The 24983-nt window shown below is 36.6% G+C and overlaps 1 protein-coding gene across 1 annotated transcript in view; it reads left to right on the top strand.

Annotated features, from left to right (window-relative positions):
• STK33 (serine/threonine kinase 33) overlaps positions 1 to 24983 on the top strand; it is a 68971-nt gene that overhangs the window by 26900 nt on the left and 17088 nt on the right. Inside the window, exons 9-11 of the mRNA XM_044260896.1 lie at positions 1957 to 2069; positions 2508 to 2593; positions 23024 to 23230. Of these exons, the coding sequence (XP_044116831.1) occupies positions 1957 to 2069; positions 2508 to 2593; positions 23024 to 23230 (406 nt within the window). The remainder of the gene's footprint in view (positions 1 to 1956; positions 2070 to 2507; positions 2594 to 23023; positions 23231 to 24983) is intronic.

Below are 24983 nucleotides of genomic sequence, written 5' to 3'. Positions count from 1 at the left end.
CCATTAGATACATTTTGTGTAAATAAAATTGCAAAGGACAGAAAAAAGGGGGACTTTTTTTTAAACACAGCCCTTGAGCTATAGCTGCATGCTAGTCAGGCAGTGCAGGAGCAGCTAAGAAATTGGTGAATGTGCATATCACTGGTTGTTAACAGACTCAATGAGCTGGACTTTTGCTGGCCTGTACTTGTTATAATAGATAGTAATTGTCCATAAGACCATTTTTCTGGCCTTTTTTTATTGCATTTTAAAACTAAACACTAGTGAGGCAAATAAAATCAGAGACAGGAGGGTCAGAATGAACTGGAGAAATAAAAAGTATTAAAATAAGAGATTGTAGAACAACTTTATAAATACTGATCTCCTAGCAAGAAGCTATTGCAAATGAAAAGCTCTGTTTTCCAGCCTAGGTTGATAAACTACAAGGATGAAAGCAACTTTTTCCCTAGGAAATCATCATCATCCTCATCCTCATTATCATGTTAAATATGTATCAAATTTAGATTAATTAAAAAAAATTCATGGCAAAGATTTTAAAAGAACTTTAAAAATTAGTAAAAATCTAACTGCTTGGAGACTTAGAGATAATTAGACTTAAGTACATGATGGGCTAGCATTTGGGAAGTATAATGAGGTTATGCCATTTTATTCGTTAAGTCATAAAGTTAGAAAAATATAATCCTGAGAATTGAACAATAGACATACAGTGTTGCCTCTGTGACAAGTCCCGGTCCAGCTTCTGTCTCATCATCATTGGGAAGATCTGTTGGCTACAGTTTTGTACTTAGTTTTCGGGGTTGACAGTAAAGATAATGACTAACATGTGTTGAGAATATACAATGAAGAATTGAACTTGGCTTTTAAGCAAGTTCTTGTAGTTTTGGACTGGATTACTTACTGAAGTACAGGCTTACCAGGCTCATTGTGAAATATAGTATAATGCTTCCTTAAAAAAAAAGAAAAAGATTGATTGATTTTAGAGAGAGAGTGTGTACATGTGTGCATGAGGTGGGGAGGGCCTACAGGGGATGAGATGGACAAGCATTGTGGAGCTGTCTCTGGGCTTAGGGCTCAATCTCATGACCCTGAGATCATGACCTGAGCTGAAATCGAGAGCCAGAGGCTTAACCAACAGAGCCACAGGCATACTAATACAATACTTCCTTTTACAAGATCTTGAAGACACACAGTCCCTGTGCTACAGAATGTGCCACAAGCCCATGTTTGCTTTATACATACTGCCAGTGGTTTTACTGATGTTGGATTATGTATGCTCAGCTTTCATTCTAGAATAAAGGGTCAAATCAGTATCATCATCTGACTTTCCTCATCCAGACTCTCTTCATTTTGTATGCCATTTTTGAAGAGTTGTGGCCTTTTCAGTGGATTTTTGGCTTTGACTCAGAGCATATAGACCACAGGATTATTCTTAATAACGTTGGTATAGTGTTTTACCATGGATAAAGCCCTTACATAGTCATTAGACTCTGAAAATGCCCAAAGGACTCTGATAACTCAGAGGCAGTGCAGGAGCAGCTAAGATTTTCCTAAGCAGCTAATATTTTCCCTTAAGTCCAGTTTGAATTATGTACCTTATGTACCTTTCATACCTTACCTTTGCTCACATTGAGGTGTATCTCCACTATTATTTGTGCATTTAAAATTACACATCTGCCTGTATTTTGGTCCTATTTAAGCTATTTAAGTTTTCCCCATCTGGAAGACCTTTGGGTAATGTGGAGATCTGGAGATTGCAGTGTATATAAGGTCCTATCACTGATATTGGAAAACCTCCTTTGCTCCCATTTCTACATCCAGAGAGAGATAACCATCTCTAGCTACGCTTTACTTAAATTTGAAGCACCACTACTTCGAAGTTCTACGGAAACTTAATTTTTGGTAGGCTCATTTTGATTATTAAAAAAAATCTAAACAAAACAATTGCCTTTGTTGTAGATTATGTGGAGAACCACCCTTTTTGGCAAGCTCAGAAGAGAAGCTTTTTGAGCTAATAAGAAAGGGAGAACTACGTTTTGAAGATCCAATCTGGGAGTCCATAAGTGATAGTGGTAAGTATAGATCTGTCATTATTTACTAAAGCAAATGTACATAAGAAGAAACTTGGCCAATAATTCAAATACTCTCAATCTCTATTTCGTCATCAAATTTACTCATAAAAATAAACACTATTTACTTGTGGAAATGGTGACCTCTTCACTGTGATTGTTGCAGTCAAAACTTCCAACAAAAACAAATTACATAATAAAAATTAAAGAGGAAATTGTTGATCATTTAGCCCATTTTTACTGTAGACCATTTACAAGCAAATCCAGGCAATAAAACCTTACTTTAGGCCTGAAACTTTATTTATTAGCCATTTATTCTGATGATATTTATTTTATAATTGGAATCTTCCCCTCACATTATATTGACCTAATCCCAAATAGACTAGAAAATGTATGGTGTTAATTGCAGTTAAGATTTTCAGGATTTTCCCTTATTTGCAGCTAAAAGTGTTTTGAAACAGCTTATGAAAGTAGATCCTGCTCACAGAATCACAGCTAAGGAACTACTAGATAACCAGTGGATAACGGTACGTTACAAGATGACCTCTTTTTTTTCTTTTTGATGTGCTACCATTGCTTTTTTTTTTTTTTTTTAAATTTGGTCTTGTAGTTTGTAATCTTAAAACAGTCAATAAGTTTCATCTTCTGACAAGTTAAAAAAAATTATTGAGTCTTAATACATTTCTGAATTGGGCATTTTAAAACCATTAAAACTATTACCAGAGTTGTTTAGACGCGTTTATAGAGGTTTGAATGAACTCTACTTTGCCCTGTACCATAACAATATCAAGTCTGGTAGAAGAGAACTGAGAAATGCCCATGATGAAAACCATAATATTGAAACAGTCTGTATAGATAAGTGATATAAATCCCTGGAACAACAGTCCACTTCTCTTTCAACTCTTTGGATGCAAGGAATATTTGGGGACTTAGAAAAACCAAGATCTTCTAAGACTGGCCCGAAATCTTGAGTAGTTACTCATTTACATATTGTTTTCCCCATCAGACTACCTGCCTTCAGCATAGATCGTATTTTTTTTTTCTTTAAGATTTTATTTATTTATTTGACAGACAGAGATCACAAGTAGACAGAGAGGCAGGCAGGTGATGGTGGGAAGCAGATTCCCTGCTGAGCAGAGAGCCCGATGCAGGGCTCGATTCCAGGACCCTGGGATCATGACCTGAGTTGAAGGCAGAGGCTTTAACCCACTGAGCCACGCAGGCGCCCCAGTTCGTATGTCTTACCAAGCTTTGTATTCCAGTACCAGAACATTACGCGGTCATAATAGGAACTTTGGAAGAACCTGCTCCTTACCTCTCAATATTTATCCTCTTTTGTCCTCTGGTGATGAGGATCCTCACTTGTAGCTGGAAACATTGTTATCTATCTAGTCTTTGTTGCTGGTTATCCCCAGTTTTTGTCAGTTATCATGATGGTGGAAGTAGGAGCAATTTTCGGGACGTGCCCTTAAATGGGGGGCATATGGCATTCCTCAGGCACATCTTCTTTCCTGGTGAATGGAATACAGACGTGATGGCTGGAGGCGGACTAGCCATATTAGACCGTAAAGTGGAATCCATAAACAGCATGGCAGAACAACAAGATGCAAAGAAACAGAGCTCTTAGCTCCCAGAGCTACTGTGCCAGCTCCTTGCCTGCCCACCACCAAACTTTTTCACAGGAGCAGGATACAAATTTCTGTCATCTTTAAGACACTATCAGATATGTTATGGGGCCTAGTACCAATTAATCTCTACTCAATAACTGTTGAATGAGTGAATGATTCAATAAGTGAATAAGTCTGTAGGTATCTCTGAAAATGTCTGGGAACTGAGATTGGAGATTTCTAAAGACACATGGGAATTACTGCTAAGCAGTATTCGTCTATGAAAAAATTATTGCACATCCATTATTTGCTAGACACTGTGCTAGGTACTAGAGATACCTGATAGGCTTACACTGCAGTAGCATTGTTGCAAAATGATGGCGGCTTGGATGGGGTGGTAGCAACAGAGTCAGAGAGAAATAAATGCAATACATTTTTCAGGTATAGTTGATGGGACTTGGTGGTGGCTTAGATGAGGAATGAGGATAAGGGAGGAATCAAGGATGACTTCCAGATTTTGCTGTAATAGCTGCTGGGGCCATGCTGGTGCCATTTACTGAGATGGGGAACACTGCAGGAAAAATTGCTTTTTATCCGGGGGAAAGGTAGTAGATCAAGAGTTCCAACTTGATATGCAAAATCTGAAATGCCTATGTGGTATCCAAGTGGAGATAGTAAATAGATAATCAAATATATGAGCCTGGAACTGGGGAAGTTTGAGCTGGAGATATAAATTTGGGAATCATGAGTGTATAGAGTGTATAGACATTAGGTGTCATGAGTGTAAGGTCATTAGGCTAAGAGATAAATTAGGAAGAAAATATAGAGAGAAAGGAGAAGAGGCCCCAGGACCCTGCCATTGGACACTATGATAACCAGAAGAGGAGAAGCCAGCTATGGGTGCTGAGAAGGGATGGCTGATGCAGAGAGAAGAAAATCGGGAGAGTGGTGCCAGCAAAGTTAGATAAGAATGTTTGAGAAAGTGAGAGCAGTCAGCTCCCAGGTAAACGCTGCTGAGAGGTCAAGGAGTAATGAAGAGTTTCCATTAGACCCTTGAGGGCCCAAGTAACTTTAGATACAGATCAGAAACTTACAGGGATATCACTCCTCTTTTCAACTCTCTAGTATTCCTTTGGTAATTTCTAATCATTTTTTGGAATAATATCTTTTTCCTTCAAGAGCTAAAAATCCAGTCTGCACTGGAAGCTGGGTTATATCTGCCCTCTTCTGTGAATGTGTTGATCTCTGAAATGATTCTGTGCAATAAGTATTTCTGGCCTGAAGTAATTGTGCAAACGAGCTAGCAACTAGATCATTGCAAAACCATTCTGAGGAGATTTGTAGTACAGCAAAATCAAAAACTGTAAAACAGATGGTGTGCCTTAGAAATCTCTCTCTTTTCAGCATCACATAACATTCGGGCTTGGCCATTTAATTATTTGTTTTCTAATTAGTACAACTTTATTTCTGGCTTTGGTCATTTTTCCAGAAGTCTCCATTTTTGAGCCTCTGTAACATTTGTCTCTATGTAGTCTTTGCCAAATGGATAGAGAAGTGACAGATAGCGTGTACTATATCAGACTACCCTAAGGAGTTCAGTGTGTGAAGTTTAGAATACTGGCATTTTATAAACTTCTGAAAGGCAAAACTCTTTTCTACTTAACCACTTGAAGTCTTCCTGTAATTCATATCCCCTGTTTGAAATAATCTAAAAAGAATACATTACTTCTCTCAGTACCTGGCTGCTTTATAACCAGAACTTATCTTTTGCAATATCTAACATGTAGTGACATTTTTTTCAAAGAGCTTTATTGGATAAAAAGTTTTTATAGTTCAGCCTATGTATTGTGCAATTTGAAATATGGTCTGTATCTGCAAAGTGTTCTGAGAAAAAGAGTCCTTGTTTCTCTAGGTACATTTAAGTGAATGGAACTTAAAATAAACACATTTGTCATCCTGATTTCAAAAGTCAAAGATTAGATGTAAGGAAAACCAGCCAAGAAATGACTTTCCTACAAAGGAAGGGTTTGATGATGACTCCCACGGCCAGGAGTGTGCCTGCGATCCTCTTGGGTCTGTTTCTTCCTTTCCATCCTCTTTCCTCTCAACAGTGGCTCAGGAGTTTATTCCATCTTATAAGGCAATTACAGTTGCTTCTTGGTATTCCTTCAAGTCCCCTGTGACAACTAACAACAAGAATTTTCATGTTCAACAAGTTTCCCAGATATTTTTAAAGCCTACTTATATTTAAGAACCCAGCTATAAATTAAAGGAACATTTTTTTCCCTATGGCTTGTCATAAAGTAGTTTCCAGATTTGAGGTCTTTCGGTTTTATTCATACATTCAGTAATTCCTTTGGCAGATTGTGTGTGTGTGTGTGTGTGTGTGTGTGTGCCTACCACGTTGTGCTAGGTAACAAAATATCGTTAAGGATATATAGGATATGGTCTCTGATATAAGGAATTTATAACCTGGTAAGAGAGACAAGCTATGTATAAGATAAAATCAAGGAAGAAAATGATAAATGGCATAAGAAGATCAGAGACACAGAGGCAAGGAAGTGTAAAATCGGGAAGCTCAATCTAACTGGCAGAGAAAATACTTGAAGGAAAGAAGTGGGAAACAAACTTTTAAAAAAGGAAAAAGAATTGTGAGAGGACTTGAATCTCAGGCTAAAAAGTTGTAACTTGCTGTCATAGATGGTAGAGAACAATGTACACACTTTGAAATGGGGTAGATTATTGTTGTAGTGCATCAGTCTTGCAAGGTGACTTATTTTAAATGGGGCAACCGTCATTTAAATGTCTTTATTGATATTAACAAGTACCTTTGGATTTTAATCCCAAGGCCCTATTGGAGTTCAAAGATGAATAAACAGTCTCTCCCCTTAAGTAATTTACCACAAAGTACAATGTACTTTTTTTTATGGTCACACTTTGCAAAGGCACTTGTCATCAAGGTGGGGGGTCTAATCTCAGCAAGGTCTTTCCTAGTGTGTGAACAAGGCCCTTCTTCATTAATTTACAAGTTATTATCCAGGTTTTTGTCATTAGCTTTTGACCATTAGCCTTAACATATACACTCTACATAAGAGAATGGAACTTTTCTGATGCCTAATTGTGGGGCATTTTTTCCAACTGTATGTTTCCAACCTAACTATGTCAAAACTTTTTTCTTTATTTTACTATATTTAGTTATTCTTAAATTGCGAATTATCTCATGTTTATGAATATGTCAAAATCCTATTTAATTTTATTTAATAAAGGTTTTTATAAAAATTATGTTACAAAGAAGTTCATGAACCAGGAACCTTGGAGATTTATTCAATATCCAATGATAGGTAGATAGTTAATAATTCAGTAAATAGTTATCAATTAACTACTATATGCTGTAGAGGACACAGGGATGAGTCTGGTACAGCCCCTGCCCACTGGTTGCCCACAGCTTAGTAGAGGGTTTAAAATAAAAACACAGGCAGTGAATGAGTATATAATAATGTGTGTGTGCATATAAACATAAGTACGATATAAAATATTATGTATTTATATATTTATATCACACATATAAATATAATATGGTATATTATATAATACACATATATTTTATATATAACATAAATGTATATGTTATGTATAAATATACAATGACATGTGTTCTATCAAGATAAAATATATATTTATATATTGTATATATAATGTACTATCTAATATTGTAATATACAGTATGATACAATGTACAATATAGTGTTATATAACATGGTACAATATTATGTGGTAGTCATAGTAGTAGGTTTTCAAGAAGAGAGCTATTATTCCCTTTAAGGGATTACGAAAACTATTTAAAGTGAGGGTAGTATGTGACCTGGCTCTGAAAGAGTGGGTAAAAGTAGAAATTAGTGTTATAACTGTGGTAAGAAGGATGGGAATTCTAGATAGGAAGAACTTTACAAATATTTATGTAGAGAAAAATGTGCAAGATATTCAGAGGACATGCAGTATAGTAGTAATTCTGTTTTTCTAGAACCATAGAAAACATGTAAGGAAGGAGTGGGAAATTAAGCTAAATTAAGTAAAGGTGGGTTAGAACTGTTTTACTCTAGACTTTGACTTATCTGGAGGGGACTTTGTGTTTGACGTGTTTGACAGTGGGTTGCTACTGGAAGGCACTGCAGGACCCTGATCACAGCCGAACCTACTCTAGTTTTTCCTTTGTCCCTCTGACCCTGATTTTGGGTGGACTTGGATGAAGTCTGTGGGCTAGATTCTGAGGAGAGAACACCTATTCTAATGGAGTGTCCTTACTGCAAGAATAAGAAGCTGGAAAACCCCTAGGAGTACATTTAAGTTGAAGGTCTTGAGGGAGCCTTACACACAGGTTACAGCTTAAGGGCAGAAGAAGGATCTTGATGGAGAGATAGTAAATTGAGAGTCAGTGTCTCAATGGAAATAGAATGGGCATTGGAGCAGGTTGGAGACAAGCAACAAGTGTCTGAGATGCCTCAAGGATCAGCTCCATCAGTTAGTGGGCTGGTAGATGTATTGCTGGCAAGACAGAACTTCAGGAAGAATAATCTGGCAACAGTGTGTGTGTGGTACAGCTTGCCTGGTGGCAAGCAGAAGCTGGAGCACTGAGGTGCCTGGGTGGGTCAGTTGGTTGAGTATCTCGTTGTTGATCTTGGCTCAGATCATGATCTCAGGGTCGTGGGATCAAGCCCCACATTGGGCTCCACATTCAGCAGGGAGTCTGCTTGAGATTCTCCCTCCCTCCCTCTTCCCTTATGCCCCCCCCACTCTACCCACACACACACTCTCTCTGTCTCTGTTTCTCTCTCAAATAAATAAATATTTTTTTAAAAAAAGAAGTTGGAGCACTGAAATAGGACTTGGGTGGGATGATGAAGACAAGAACTTGGGCAAAGAGAGTGGTACAGAAAGGTCAGGGAGAATCAGACGTTAGGAAGAGAACCAACAATTTAGAGTACAAGGACCCAAAACTGTTTTTCCGATGACTGGGAAAGACAAAAAGAAAGTCTAGAATTGCTGGTTTTGTAGATTAGAAAAAGAGTGAGGTGGTTTTTTGGAACAGTATATTCAAACGTTTGTGCTTGAGTAACTCTGAAAAAAGTATTGAAAAAATGGTGAATCTCCTAAGATATTTTTAGGTAGAGCCTAAAAAATTTTCACCTTAACTTTAATTACTTGCAAAAGATAGAATTTCCTTAATATTGATAATTAAAAATAAACTAATATTGTTTTTACATGCATAGTACATTCATCATACCCATTTATAAATGTTTATGTTCAGTCTCTTCTTTAACAGGAACTACAGGTTATTCATTCTTTTCTTCGAACTTCTGTTTCTATTCCACTTCTTTCACAGAATTTTATCCCAATATATATTTTTGTTTTAAAGGTTTTTGTTAATAGTTCTATCATTTGTCTCATTTTGGAAAAAAAAAATGTTCAAATACATATTTAATTTTTTGTTTTTCTTTGCTGGATTTTTGGGTTTCTAAATGTTTAAAAACTACTTAACGATGACTTATTATGATTAGTACTAATTGATCAAGAGATCATAATTATAATTTGCTATAATTAATAAGCATCACAAATACAATTATATTGGAAATGCATCTCTGTAGTGATGGACAGAGTTGCATTTCCCCACCCCAAATACTTTATTCATCCATGATTTACTATTACTTATTGTTAGGAAGAGACAGCATTCAGCTTCAATTGTACTGTTGTTTTAGCTTTTAAAGATATAGACACCAAGAACCCTATGTAAATAAGTAGATAGGACTGGAAGGAGTTTCAACATAGCAGTCACTCAGCTCTTTAAATCTCTGAGTTAATTGTCAAAACCACCCAGGGAAAGGCCTGCTAGAGAAGGTCTGGTTCCCACTAAGATGTTGAATTAGCACAGATTACTACATATTCTCTGAAGATTAATCTAGAATAACTTTGGAGAAAAACTTCAGGACACCAGGATTCAGAGAACGGCATGAGAAGTCCTTGGGAAAATGGAGGATTCATTTTGAGTTGGGATGTATGACGGATAAGGCAACAGCCTGGAGCCAGGACAGGATGTTAAAATAGGAAGACAAAAAAACCCCAAGATTCCCTTTTGCTTATCTTCCTTTGCCTTGGGACATCAATGCCTGTGCCCTCATAGGGGTCTGAAGAGATAAAATCCAAGCAGCACTGAAGCCCTGTTTTGAGTGAGAAGCTAAGAAAAATGGATGAGAATTGACTGGTTTTCAGCATTGACTCCTTATCTGTTGAACTCCAAATGCTAGGACTGGCAGATTGTATTTTTAGAAGTGCCTCATCCGAAGGTTGTTTCTCCAGGGAGAAGGTTGATGAGGATGAAACCCTAGACTGAGGAGTAGCTTCGAGAGGACAGGTGTTTGGTGCCTAAGTTTCTTACTCCTTACTCTTCCTTGAGCTTCTGGACTGAGAGCCTGGATATGACCTTAGAACCAAGCCCTGTTCTCCAAAGGAGCCAGTACTCCCTGGGGAAGATGAGATCACAGGGCAAGTTTCAGACACCATTAGGAGAGTTTTGAAGAGACAGTCTAAAATTTAAAAGTCAACAAACGGAGCATACTGAAAGAGATAAGGGAAGATGTTAATAATATGGGGCAAGAATATGAAATAATACAACAAAACAAAGTAGAACAATTTAGGTATAATAGTTGAAATACAGAATGCAACTATATAGGGTAAAGAAGTGAAATGGGTGCAGCTGAAGAATGAGTTAAAAAAAACTAGGCGGTCAGATTATGGCACTTTATAGAAGGAAACGGGAAGATAAACAAATTGAAAATATTTTAAAAGTAGGAAAATAAAGTTAAGATATGTGGAATTAAAAGTGCCTAAATTCCTATAATGGCAATTTGTGAGAGAAAAGTAAAAAAGGGGGAGGAGAAAATCTTTAAAGAAATAACAGAGATAAAATAATCAGAATTAAAGAAGAAAGACTTTAGCTTTCAACAGATGATAGAATACTAAATAGGAGAGATAAGCAAAACTGACAAAAGAGGCATGATGAAATTTAAGGAAATTCAAGGCAAAAAACTCTAAAATTGCCCAGAAAGAAATAGCAGAACATATAAAAAAGAACAAGAATCACATTGACATCTTACTTTTGGGGAGCAACATTGGTTATAAGCATAAATAGGGTAATACTCTAAATATATTCAAAGACCAAGAAATTTTTTTTCCCAATTTATTTATTTTCAGAAAAACATTATTCATTACTTTTTCACCACACCCAGTGCTCCATGCAAGCTGTGCCCTCTATAATACCCACCACCTGATACCCCAACCTCCCACCCCTCTGCCACTTCAAACCCCTCAGACTGTTTTTCAGAGTCCATAGTCTCTCATGGTTCACCCCCCCTTCCAATTTACCCAAATTCCCTTCTCCTCTCTAACGCCCCTTGTCCTCCATGCTATTTGTTATGCGCCACAAATAAGTGAAACCATATGATAATTGACTCTCTCTGCTTGACTTATTTCACTCAGCATAATCTCTTCCAGTCCCGTCCATGTTGCTACAAAAGTTGGGTATTCATCCTTTCTGATGGAGGCATAATACTCCATAGTGTATATGGACCACATCTTCCTTATCCATTCATCTGTTGAAGGGCATCTTGGTTCTTTCCATAGTTTGGCGACCGTGGCCATTGCTGCTATAAACATTGGGGTACAGATGGCCCTTCTTTTCACGACATCTGTGTCTTTGGGGTAAATACCCAGGAGTGCAATGGCAGGGTCATAGGGAAGCTCTATTTTTAATTTCTTGAGGAATCTCCACACTGTTCTCCAAAGAGGCTGCACCAACTTGCATACCCACCAACAGTGTAAGAGGGTTCCCCTTTCTCCACATCCTCTCCAACACGTGTGGTTTCCTGTTTTCAAAGACCAAGAACTTTAAACTTGGAATTCTGTATCCATCCAAATTAGCATTCAAATGAAAAGAATTATAAAAATATTTTCGGAGCACCTGGGTGGCTCAGTGGATTAAGCAGCTGCCTTCGGCTCAGGTCATGATCTCAGGGTCCTGGGATCAAGTCCTGCATCAGGTTCTCTGCTCAGTGGGGAGCCTGCTTCCCTCTCTTTCTCTCTCTGCCTGCCTCTCTGCCTACTTGTGATCTTTCTCTGTCAAGTAAATAAATAAAATCTTTAAAAAAATATTTTCAAATATACAAGACCTCAGAAGGATTGACACGTAAAATACTTGGTTGAAATAATTAAATAAGAAAACCAAATCTAGAAGCTGCTACCACAGCTATGTGCAGTTAAAGTCTTTAAATACCTTGATAAATTTTGCTGGTGTCAAAAAAGCAAAACTAAAAAATCGCAAAACCAGAGAATAAGAGGAGAAATTATCTCCACAATAACAAGAATCAAAATGCATAGAGAAGGGAGAGAGAACATTGATCCACTGAGAGGGTGTTAAATGGAAGATGTAGACATCAGATTTTTAAAAATTTTTAAATGTATTATTAGCCTCAGGGGTACAGGTCTGTGAATTGCCAGGTTTATACACTTCACAGCACTCACCATATCACATGCCCTCCCCAATGCCCATAACCCCATCACCTTCTCCCTAGCCCCCTCCCACTGGTCATCCACAGTTTGTTTTGTGACAGCAAGAGTCTCTTTATGGTTTGTCTCCCTCCCGATCCCATCTTCTTTCATTTATTCTTTTCCTACCCCCTAAACCCCTCACGTTGCATCTCCACTTCCTCATATCAGGAAGATCATATAATAGTTGTCTTTCTCTAATTGACTTATTTCACTAAGCACAATACCCTCTAGCTCCATCCACGTCATCACAAATAGCAAGATTTCATTTCTTTTTTTTTTTAAAGATTTTATTTATTTATCTGACAGACAGAGGTCACAAGTAGGCAGAGAAGCAGGTAGAGAGAGAGGAGGAAGCAGGCTCCCTGCTGAGCAGAGAGCCTGATGCGGGACTCGATCTCAGGACCCTGTGATCATGACCTGAGCCGAAGGCAGAGGCTTTAAACCACTGAGCCACCCAGGCACCCCAGATTTCATTTCTTTTGATGGCTGTATAGTATTCCATTGTGTGTGTGTGTGTGTGTGTGTGTGTGTGTGTGTGTACATATACATATACCACATCTTCTTTATCCATTCATCTGTTGATGGACATCTAGGTTCTTTCCATAGTTTGGCTATTGTAGACATTGCTGCTATAAACATTCGATGCACGTGCCCCTTTGGATCACTACATTTGTATCTTTAGGGTAAATACCCAGTAGTGCAATTGCTGGGTCATAAGGTAGCTCTATTTTCAACTTTTTAAGGAACCTCCATGCTGTTTTCGAGTGGTTGCACCAGCTTGCATTCCCACCAACAGTGTAGGAGGGTTCCTCTTTCTCCAGATCCTCGCCGGCATCTAGACATCAGATTTATTTTTTTTTTAAGATTTTATTTATTTATTTGACAGAGAGAAATCACAAGTAGGCAGAGAGGCAGGCAGAGAGAGAGAGAGGGAAGCAGGCTCCCCGCTGAGCAGAGAGCCCGATGCGGGACTCGATCCCAGGACTCCGAGATCATGACCCGAGCCGAAGGCAGCGGTCCAACCCACTGAGCCACCCAGGCGACATCAGATTTTTAAAGTGGGAAAGAATTAAAAAACAAAGAATGGGGCAAATTGAGGTAGTAAACATAAATGATAGAAACAAGTCCAAATATAAAAATAATTACAAATAAATGAGTTAGAAAGACCCGTTAAAAGACATTGTCAGGTTGAATTTTTAGTAGAATGTAACTAGGTACTTTTTACAAGAAACACATCTGAAGCATAAGGACAGAAAAATATTGAAAAAAAAAAAAGAAGAAATGGAAAAGGACATACCAGGCAAACAGTAACCTATGTCACTGAAGTAAAGCCTGTCTAACTGGATAAGTATCAGATAATATTTTAACACAACTTAATACAACAAATCATCACTAGAGATAAAGAAGGTCACTTTATTATGATAAAAATTCAACTGAACCAGATTATATAATAATTTTAAACATGTATGCAACGAATAAAATAACCTGAAAAACATGGTATTTCAGAAGCTGACAAAATTACATGGAGAAATGGGCAAATTCTTCATTGTGGGAGACTTTAATGCACTTTTCTCAATTACGGATAATGTAAAGCTAATGAAAACAAAAACAAAGGTACAGAGATTTTAACAACACAGTCACTAAGCATATCCTATTGAATACATATACAATTCTGTACCTAACAATTAGAGAACATATAGTTTTCTTAAGCACATGTGAAGCATTTATCAAAATTGATCTTACACAAGTCCATGAAGCAAGCAAGCAAGCTTCAGTAAATTCCTCACAGAAAATATTCTCTAACAATATGCAGTCATGTCAGAAGTCAATAGCAGTGACAGTAAATATCTGCTTGTGTTTGGAAATCACATCACATGCTTCTAGAGAAGTCCTGGGTTAAAGAATAAACACTAACGAGGAAAAAAATGAAATCCTTAGAACTGAATGACAATGAAAATACAACATGTCAAAACTTGTAGGATGCTGTAAAGTGTGTTTTATAGCCCAAAACATTTATATTAGAAAAGAAGGAAGGCTAAAAATTAATAAACTACTGATCCAACTTAAAATTGCAGGGGAAAAGTCCGGCAGAATATACCCAAATAAAGTAATGGGGAAAAAAACTAAGTGAAAATAAACTAGAAAGCAAAGGTAGAGGAGAAAAGATAACAAGACCAACATCTGAGTCTTCCAAAAGACCGAGAAATAGAGAAAACTTTGGAAAAAGTAATCAAGAAAGAAAAAGAAAAGACAACAGGAAGAGATTATATATGAAAAAGAGAATTCAATCACAGGTAAAGCACAGAAAAAGGATTATGATTTAAAAGATAAATTTAAAAGCCAAGGGAATCCTACCAACAACTGTATATCAATAAATCTGAAACCTTGGCCAAATGGACAAAATTTCTTGTTCCAGAAAAGTTTTACAGCTTCATAAAACTGTCTCAAGAATAAACAGAAAACTTGAATGGTCCTATAATTATTAAAGAAATAAAGTAGTAGTTTAAAATCTTCCATAAGAAAGATGATGAAGATTAAGAGTACACTTACCATGATGAACTCCGGGTAATGTATGGAAATGTTGAATCACTGTATTGTACACCTGAAACTAATATAGCATAACACTGTATGTTAACTCCACTGGAATTAAAATTCAAAACTATGTGTGTGTGTATATACACACACCCACACCTATATACACACATATACACACACACACATACACACACACATGCACATATATATGTATATATATGTTAATTAATAATAAAATCTTCCCTAAGGAAAACACCAGGCTCAAAATTCAATGATTTTACAGATAAGTCCTATAAGACTTTCATCTCAAATTTGTAACTCACCTCCCACCCCCAACAAGAGGGAACTTTACTTATTCAAAAAGTCTAACATAACTCTGTATACTATAGTATAACAAAACTAGACCAATGGAAGCAAAACCTGTGAAAAAGGAAAATGATCCATTTTACTTATTAATTTTGATATAAAACCTTAAACAAAATATTAGCAAATTGGATCTAACTCTGTATATAAAAAGGTAGTACATCATGACCAAGTTGGATTTTTGTTCAGTACACAATGATAGTTTAACTTCAGAAAAATGTCTATAAATATAAATTTTCACATTAACATATTAAAAGAGAAAAAGCACGTGATCATTTCAAAGGAAACAATAAGACTCAACAAACGTTCACAATTTAAAAGGGAAACTTCTCAAACCTGATATAAAATATTATAGCAAATATTCTAAATAGGAAATATGAGAACTTCCTTTAAAGTAAAGCAGTAGTCAAAGGAAGTCAGCTTTCAATATTTTTTTCCAAGATTGTGGTTTTTAGTTAACTTGAGACAAGGAAAAGATATTAAAGACATGAGAATTGGAAAGTAGAAATAAAACATATTATTTATCATAATATACAAATTATTAGACACATTATTTGAAATAATAGGAAAGCTGAGTAAGATAGCTGGATTTGTTATTGATATATAGTTAACCCTTGAACAGCATGGAGGTTGGGGTGCTGACCCCCTGTGCAGTTGACTCTCCAGAAATTTAACTACTAATACCAGACTGTTGACTAAAGCCTTGCTGATGACATGAGCAGTTAATTAACAAATATTTTTATGTTATATGTACTATGTGCTATATTTTTGTAATAAAGTAAGTGAGAGAAAAGAAAATGTTATTGAGAAAACCATAAGAGAAAATACATTTATAGTAACCTACTGTATTTACTGAAAAAAATCTGCATATAAGTGGATCTGCACAGTTCAAACCCATATTGTTCCCGGGTCAGCATATATCAGTATAGAAGTGTATCAAATCAACACATGTACACCTTAAACTTACACCATGTTATTACATGTCAATTATATTTCAACAGAGCTGGGAAGAAAAAATGGTATACAAGGTTCAATTACATTTCTATTCACAAGCAACCAACAATAGAAAATGTAATAAAAATGAAGACTTGTAAAGCAGTATCCAAGAATATTGGATATCCAGAAATAAATCTAACATAAGATTCCTAAGACCTCTTTGGCTAACGTTATGAAATTTTATTGGAAGACATTGAAAAAGACTTAAAAATGAGTAAATTGTGGTATGGTCTAACAATGGAATATTGTATAGCAGTGAAAGTGATTAAACTGCATGTAGTAATATCTCTGAGGCTATGAAATTTATCTTTAAATCATCATAGTTTTGTTAAATTATAATCTCACTCTAAAATATACATATTTTAAGTATATAGCCTGATGAATCTTTATATATTTATGTATTTGTGTAACTACCAGCCAGAACAAAATATGGAACATTTCCATCCCCAACCAGAAAGTTCCATTGTTCCATTTTCCAGAGTGATTGTACCATTCACAGGTGATGTGTGAGTTCTAGTTTTGCTCCCCATCTTCTTCAATGCTTGCATTGTCAATATTTTTAATTTAGATACTCTGGTAGATATGTAATAGCATCTCATTGTGGCTTTAATCTGCATTCCCTGAATGACAGATGAAACTGGTCATCTTTATTTATGCTTATTGGACTTTGGATATCTTCTTTTGTGAAATGGCTGTTCAGGTCTTCCCCATGCCCCTCCATTTTTCTATTTGGTTTTATGTCTTTTACTTATTGATTTGTAGGAGTTCATTATTTTAGATAAATGAGCATCCTGTGGCACACAAACAAATATATATAAAATAACAAGAACTGGAAGAAGCTGACTTAAGAAAAAGAACATGGAAAGGATTACTGCAAATCCTTGCTCAAGGAGATGACTTTGGAAAAAAAATAGATCACTGGGAATTGAGGGTCTTGAAATGGATTCTCTGCAGACTCCATCCTTGCCCATGCATCCTTTCAAAAGCCTTCATGTACAATCAGGTGTACACAGTTTGAAGAATGTTCATTTGGGATATATTGAGTTTGTTTTTATTTTTCCAGCTTTATTGAGATATAAGTGATGTATAACATTGTATAAATTTCAGGTGTACAACATAATGGTTTGACATATGTATGTGTTGTGAAATGATTACCACAATTAGTTTAGTTAAAACATCCATCAGCTCACATGGTTATAATTTTTTTCTTTTGATGGGAACTTTTAAGATCTGTCTTAGCAACTTTTGAATATACAATATAGTACTGAAGGCTCCACAACACCTCTAGCTAGAAATTCTTGGCAAGCAGTTGGAAATACACTTCTGGAACGAGGTAAGTGACTACACTTCTCAAGCTGCTTCCCCCTGAAGAATAGGAATATCAACACTAACCTTGTATATTCGTGTAGTTGCTACACTTACCAAAGAAAATCACTGAAATGACTTTTAGGAAAAATTTTGAAGTGGCATGCAGTGGCTTACTTCAGTGATCATTATTACCTTGATAATGATGCTGCCTAGCACTCATCGAGGCCCATTAGGATCAGTTTGGTTGTTTTACTAGGTGCTTTTAGTTCATGTGGGTATCTGCAACTTACATTGTTTCTTTTCTTACCGTAAGGTACATTAATTACTAGTCATATAAAGGTAATAGCTGAGATTATGCATGATAAGTGATTTTAATGGTAAACAAAAAAGGAAGAATAACTTTTCTTCCTCCATTCCCTCATTCCCTCTTACTAAAGATAGCCTTTGTTAAGTTTCTACACATTCTTTCAAAAAAAAATTCTACGCATTTTGATGTATATACCTTACACAATAGGGTTCATGTTATGCAAGCTATTCTTTTCTACCTAAAATATCTTGGAAAGATTTCTTTATTTTTGAAAAAGCAGCATTGGATCCCAAATTATGGATATACTATTATTTTCTAAGTATTCCCCTATGAATATGGAACATTTAAATCGGTTCAGATTGTTTCTATTACAGTAGTGCAACCAATGTTCTTATAAATATGTTTGCATGCTGTGTTATCAGACAAATTCCTAACAGTGGACTTACTGGTCAGAGAGGGTGTGTATTATATATTTTGATAGGTTATTGTTAATTTACCTTCCCACAGAAAGCAAGCAAATGAGAAAACCTGTTTGCCCACACCTTCACCAACACAGAGTATTATTAAATTTAAATTTATGTCCATCTGTTAAGTGAAGATTGGCATCTCATTGTTTTGATTTGGGTTTTGTTAATTTTGTGAAGTTTGACATACATTTATTTATTTATTTATTTATTTTACAAAGTAATATTCCATTTTCCTACTGAAAAAATTTTATTCCTAGGTATCAACTATACCCAAGTTAAAAAACCATGAACTTGTTCTTTGGAACATTATAAAATAAAGAGTTCTGGCTATTTATAAAAAGTAGAAATGATGGCCAGAAGCTAAAGATCTAGAATGTCCAGGTGTCAACTGTATTCAAGTAAGACAAAACCAAAAAACAAAAAAACAAACAAAAAACCCCACAAGCTTATTCTTAGGAACATTATAAAATAGAGTTCTGGCTATTTACAAAAAGTAGAAATGATGACCAGAAGCTAAAGACCTAGGATGTTTCCTTTTAGTTTTGTCATTTTTTAAAAAAACAATTTTATTTATTTATTTGACAAAAGAGAGAGAGAGCACAAGCAGTGGGGAAAGGCAGAGGGGGAGGGAGAAGCAGGCTCTCCACTGAGCAGGGAGCCCAGACGGGACTCATTTCCAGGACTCCGGGATCATGACCTGACAGACAGTTAACCAGCTGATCCACCCAGGCGTCCCTTGCTCTGCCAACTTTATGTTTCATACTACTCACATCAGCTCATAAATATAATTCATTCATACTCATTAAATACTTATTGTTTATAAAATTGTGATAGTCACCGTCCTTGACAGGCAAAGTATGTTAGATAGGGACATATGTTTAGGTCTCCAGTTTTGGTCTCCACCTAATACTAAGGTATTATGCCAAATCTTAGTTTTTTGCCAGTGCTTCTCCATGAGTGTTCATTTTTCCATTTTTCAAAATAACACAGTCTCAAATCTCTGTTAGTTAACCAAGTAGAAATCTAGTAACCAGAAGGTTGGTGTTCTACTTCTGAAAGCCTCAGATTATTGACCTGTTACTGTTGCCATCTTGCCATTTACTACTTCACAGTTGATGAGTTCAGTATCTGACCCCTTATTACAGCCAATAAAGGGAATTCAGAGGTTAATGTCCTGATAGTGAAATGACATACACTTCACAGTGTCTGCCCTAATAATTCTGCCCATTTTTGTTGGTTCATTTGGAGTTTCTGTTGAACCTAGAAGGATCATGACACATAGCCCTGGCCCACTTATTCATTGGTCAGTCCAAGTGTTTGATACAATTCCTCCTCCAGCTGCTAGCAAGCAAGAAGTGGGTAGTCTAGTAATTATTGACTAGACTTTAGATGCCACGGAAAGTCTGAAATTGAGGTCACCATTTGTGCTGTTTGATATCACACATGAATGTAGGACGAAAAGAGTTAAAGATTTCCAAGTAGTTGGGTGTTTCTGGGGGGATAATGTCCTATTCTGAATGCTTTCTCTTCTTTACAGTCTCTTTGGAGTGAGAAATAGGGTCATTTCTTTGAGTACAAAGGCACTCTACTATGGGCATATAGAGGATCAAACTCTTATGTGTATTACGAGCGTTTGAAAGATTGCTAGAGATGCAGATTCAAGATAATATGGGGAATCCTTGCCTTTGTATAGTAGCACAGGACCATAAAAGTAACAGTTTGAACAGCAGTTTGAAACAGCAACAGGATCTTAATAATCACTGGGGGAAATTACAATTGTTCCATGCCCTTTAAAATTTTTTGTTAAATAGTAAAAACTAACTGTTGGTTATAATACTTAGAAAATGAAAGAAAAGAAAAACTAATTTTTCTTAGTGCATTGTAATTTTAAACATTAGAAATGTTAAGAACTAAAGTGTCTTTTTTTTTAATAAAAACTTAACAAAATTAGTTTAAACAGTGCTTACCTTCTTCCCCTTGTTCTATAACTTACAATACAGAGGGGAGCATCTTTTTTTAAAATTTTAGTGAGTTCTAATACTATTCTCCAAGTTTGGATACCTTCCGACATTTTATCCTTTGTGCTTTCAATGTCATGAATTATCTCTGAAAATTTTTAAAATATCACCTTCTTTGAGGGCATCACTTTCTCCAGGGTGCCTCTCTCCTTTCTGCACACCACTCTTCCTCTCATTTATGTTCATGAGTTTGCCTGCAACAACTTCCTTTGGTTGCATATCTAGGATCTCAAACAGTGGCAGCAGCAGAGTTTCCAAGGTCAGCTACTTCTTCTGGTACTCCCTTGACCTTTGATTCAGATTTCACTTCCAGCACGACCACTTTCATTTATTTGCTGCACTTTCATCTTAGCTGACAGATTCTGGGGAGGCGAGGAGGCAACACAACTGCATACTTTGCTGCCTGTGTGTGAAGTGAGTAGCAGATGCCAGGTGGCCCGTCACCAACTGACTGTGAAAGAAGTGACATGATTCGTCACTGATCACATTGCACATCTGTAATTTATATGGTGACTGTGGCTTGAAGAGCTGGCAGTGAAGTTTGAACTTGATGTAATTATTGTTAGTATACTGCAGTGACTGAAATCCGGACTGTGTTGTTGGGGGACTGAGATTATTTAGCTAAGTCATGATGGTTGAAATTCATGCATATCAGGACTGTGTAAAGCAAGGACAACCTAAATAAATGGGCTATCACAGGGTACTAATGGGATAGCATTTCTGTAGTAGTTATAATTTTGTTGGGTACATGGGTTGTACAGTGGGTTCATTCTTTTTATGGGCTTTTTGGAAGTGACTTACCAAATAGAATGCTTAATTTGCTATTTATGCCAGGATGGGCTAAATGGGCTAAATTATGCTATGGTAACAAATGACCCCCAAATCTCAGTGGTCTTGATGCCTCCCTTTGCAGATTAGCTAGGATGAGGGGAGGAGGCTTTATTTTACTTTGTCTTCACTCAGGGACCCAGGCTGAGGGAGGCTCCATCTCTATGTTCCTATAGTTACTAAGGTAGGAATAGGGAACATGATAAATTGCATGTTGTCTCTTATGGTTTCCACCCCAAATTATATATACTATTTCCAATAACATTTCACTGGCCAAAACAAGTCACGTAGTCATATCCTAAAAGACATGGAGAAGCAGAGTTCTACAACATGCCTAGCAGAAAGGAATGTTAGGTGAGTATCATTAGTGACTAGTACGGTATCCAAAGAGTTACCTTATAGAAGGTTTATCAGGGAAAGGCAACGGAGGACTGGAAATAAAGGCATAGACAATATCAGATTGTCTGTCTGCTAGTGAAAGAATCAAGTGGAGGCAGAGTTTTGTGTACTTGCATTCCAGGAGCCTAGATATTATGAGTACATGAAAATTAGGGTCAAAGGTCAGGATGAAACCAGAAAGTTGTAATAGAGTCCAGATGGATCCTAGGGATCAAGCAGGACTATTGGCAGAGCCCTGGAGGTTAGAACTCTCAGAAGGAAGATCAGACTCTACCATTCTAGACAATTCCAACTCTTTAATGGTCTGAGACTCCATCCATACTTCCTCTGAGTTTAAGTTGACAACATTTTTTAAAGTTCCGGGATGCTTGACAGAGTTGACTCTCAAATTGAGCCTTGGAGGAAACGTAGGCTATGGGTTAGCAGAAGGCATGATGAGGGTGTTCTGGGAGCGAACGGGTCGAGGATGCTATGGGTTGAATGTAACCAAAAGCCGGATGCTATGAAAGTGGTAATATAGAATTTCTTTTAACAAGATGAAATAGAAGAACCACGAGGAATTAATTGCGTAATGATCCTCAGTAATTACCATTCTATGCTTAGTGCGTGTCTATGTCTTTAACCACAAATATATTAAAGTCTACAGACCCTCGATGGTGTACTCACATGTCTGCCCTTAAAGTGGTCTGTTTCATAGTGTTCTGGGTCACTGATGCTTAATGCTTCAATCCACCCACATACCAGATTAACATAACACTTCATAGCTGTGCCCAAAGCCCACACCTGAACTTCCCATTTTAATCTAAATGCGATCCAAACGTGTCTAAACTTCTCTACTATAGTAGTCTGAGTGAGGAGCAGAAATATTTAAAGCCTACCAACTCTAGCGGGAGCCATATGAGACTGTGTTCATGTATTTCTTGGCATTAAGTGGAATATTGTATTTGAGAAAAATACTATTAATATAAAACAGTCAATTTTGGTATGGTGTGGTCACATTGAAGATTAAAGCAGTGTGCTGAATTAGTTATAATCATGACCACTTTATATTTAAATCTTCCAGTCCACTAAAAGCTTTCAAATCAAACACCTATGTTCTTGGACACATTAAGTACTTAATGAGTTTAGCTTTCCTACCTGGAGATTTTTATATTCTTTAAGTTTGCCCTTAGTGTTGGGCCCACTAGACGGGGGGCAACATTTTTCATTCTTTCTGCTTCCCTGTTGGTTTTCTAAGAATTGCTCTATTAGAGGGTCTTTGGATTCCAGGGAATTTCCATGTCTAGTGTGCGTTGCACGAGCATGTTGCATTGTTCCTTCAAACCTGAGTATTTCCCCCAACCCTAACTTGTTGCATGTGATCTCAATCAAGAGGCATGAGCTGTGTCAGCAAAGGGAATGCTCCAAAGAGCAGCAGAAGTTTCACTATTTATTCAGCATTATAGTTTGTATAATGTATTACTAGAAGATGTAAAAATTTTTTCAGTTTTCTAAACTGTTTCTAATGCCAAAAATTCACTGTTAATGTTAGGGCAATACGCTTTCTTCAGCAAGACCAACCAATGTGTTAGAAATGATGAAGGAGTGGAAAAATAACCCAGAAAGTGATGAGGAAGACACGACAGATCAAAAGGACAACTGGTCCGTTCAAGAAAAGCTGAAAGGTTACCAACTCCACAGCCGCAGAGGAAACGCCCAGGATATCAGTAGCACCTCAGATGAAGAGGAGGAGAAACAGGTAGGAGGAACCAAGAAAACAAGTAGGAAGAACAATTGTTCCATTTCTCCAAACTTTAAAATACTCTCACAACACTGGAGCAGTTTTTGCAATGCTGTCTTTTGTTGTTGTTGTTAGTTTGTGAGGAAGGACTTACAGGACAAAGCAAAGTTCTCTCTTCCCTTCAGACTATCATGATTTAGCACGGTAGCCCACGTGTTTATTTTAAGGTCTGTGATTATATAGGGCAGGGGTCTGCAGACTTTTTCCATAAAGGAACAGAGGAGATATTTTAGCCTTGCGGCTAAACTTCTTTCAGCCCTGTGTCACAACTTCTCAACTCGGATGTCATAGGATGAAAATAGGCATAGACAGCAAACTAATGAGCATGGCCACGTGCCAATAAAACTTTATTTACAAAAACAGATGGTGTGTGATATTTGGCCCATGGGTCAAAATTAATAATATTTGTGCTTTACCAGGCTCTACAATTTGGAATGGATTTATGTATTACCTAGAAAAAGGTTTATTACATTATGCAGTTATTTGTTTCCAATTTTATGACAACTAAAACTGTTCACATGAGTTTATAATTTTGCCTTATTAGATATGAATAGAGCTTTATTCTTTCTGGTGAATAAAATTTAGTAATATTTTATAAATTTATTTTTATGTATAAAATATTTTATGTATATAAATATGTATATAAATATTTATGTATAAAGTATTAGTAATATTTTTATTAATTCTAGATAGTATTCTACTAACTAGATATGCCAACAATTTACCCAAATCCTTTTTTCTTTTGTTTCTGTGTTTATGGAATATGCTTCTGTGACCTTGTTCTCTTTCTTATCTTGAAATCTAGTGAACGTATTTGAGTTCTTTTTTAATAATTGAGTGTCCCTCTGGTGGGGACTATGTTTACCTCACGGCAGCCCCGACCCCGTGAGGAGCTGTTACTTTCTAGCATTCTGGGGTGTAGCGTGGGCAGAGTGCCACTCAGGCCTCAGAAGGCTGGTTCTGAGCTGCTCCCAGGAGGGTGCATCGCTGGCCTGTCCCTCCCATGCTAACAAGGCCATCAGAAACCTGCAGAAAGAGACTTGGTAGAGTGATCTACTGGTTGGTTTTTACTCACCGGTTGAGAACTTCATCATCTACTCAATCGCAAATGTCTAGATAATAAGTTTAACATTTAATGACTCCGATATTTTGAAATAATCATATATAGTATAAACATGAGTATGTTGCATTCCCTTCATCTTCTCTGGTCTGTTAACAACTACTGAAATGCTTGGCAGCCATGTGTATTTTATATTGTTGAAAATAATACCCTAAAAACCCATGTTCGCATTCCTTATTAAATACTGTTTGAAGATTTTTCTATTAGCAGACTTGGCATTTTATGCATACGTATTTAGATGCGCACACACACGCACACACACACACACCTTCTTACACATATGCACATGCACCGTATACATATATGCAGTTGATGCTTGAATAACATGGTGCGGTTGGGGCACTGACCCCCATACAGTCGAAAATTTTCATATAACTTTTGACACCCCCCAAACTTAACTACTAATAGCCTACCGTTGACTGAAACCTTTCCAGTAACATTAGTAGCTGATTAACACATATTTTGTATATGTGTTATGTACTGTATTCCTACAACAAAGTAGGCTAGAAAAAAGAAAATGTTATTAAGAAAACCATAAGGAAAAGACATTTATAGTACTGTGCTGTGCTTAGCCAAAAAGATCCATGTATA

The sequence above is a fragment of the Neovison vison genome, chromosome 7, assembly GCF_020171115.1.
Source record: "Neovison vison isolate M4711 chromosome 7, ASM_NN_V1, whole genome shotgun sequence".
NCBI lineage: Eukaryota > Metazoa > Chordata > Mammalia > Carnivora > Mustelidae > Neogale > Neogale vison.
The sequence above is the reverse complement of the archived record's forward strand: the minus strand, read 5'-3'. Positions and strand labels throughout refer to the sequence as shown.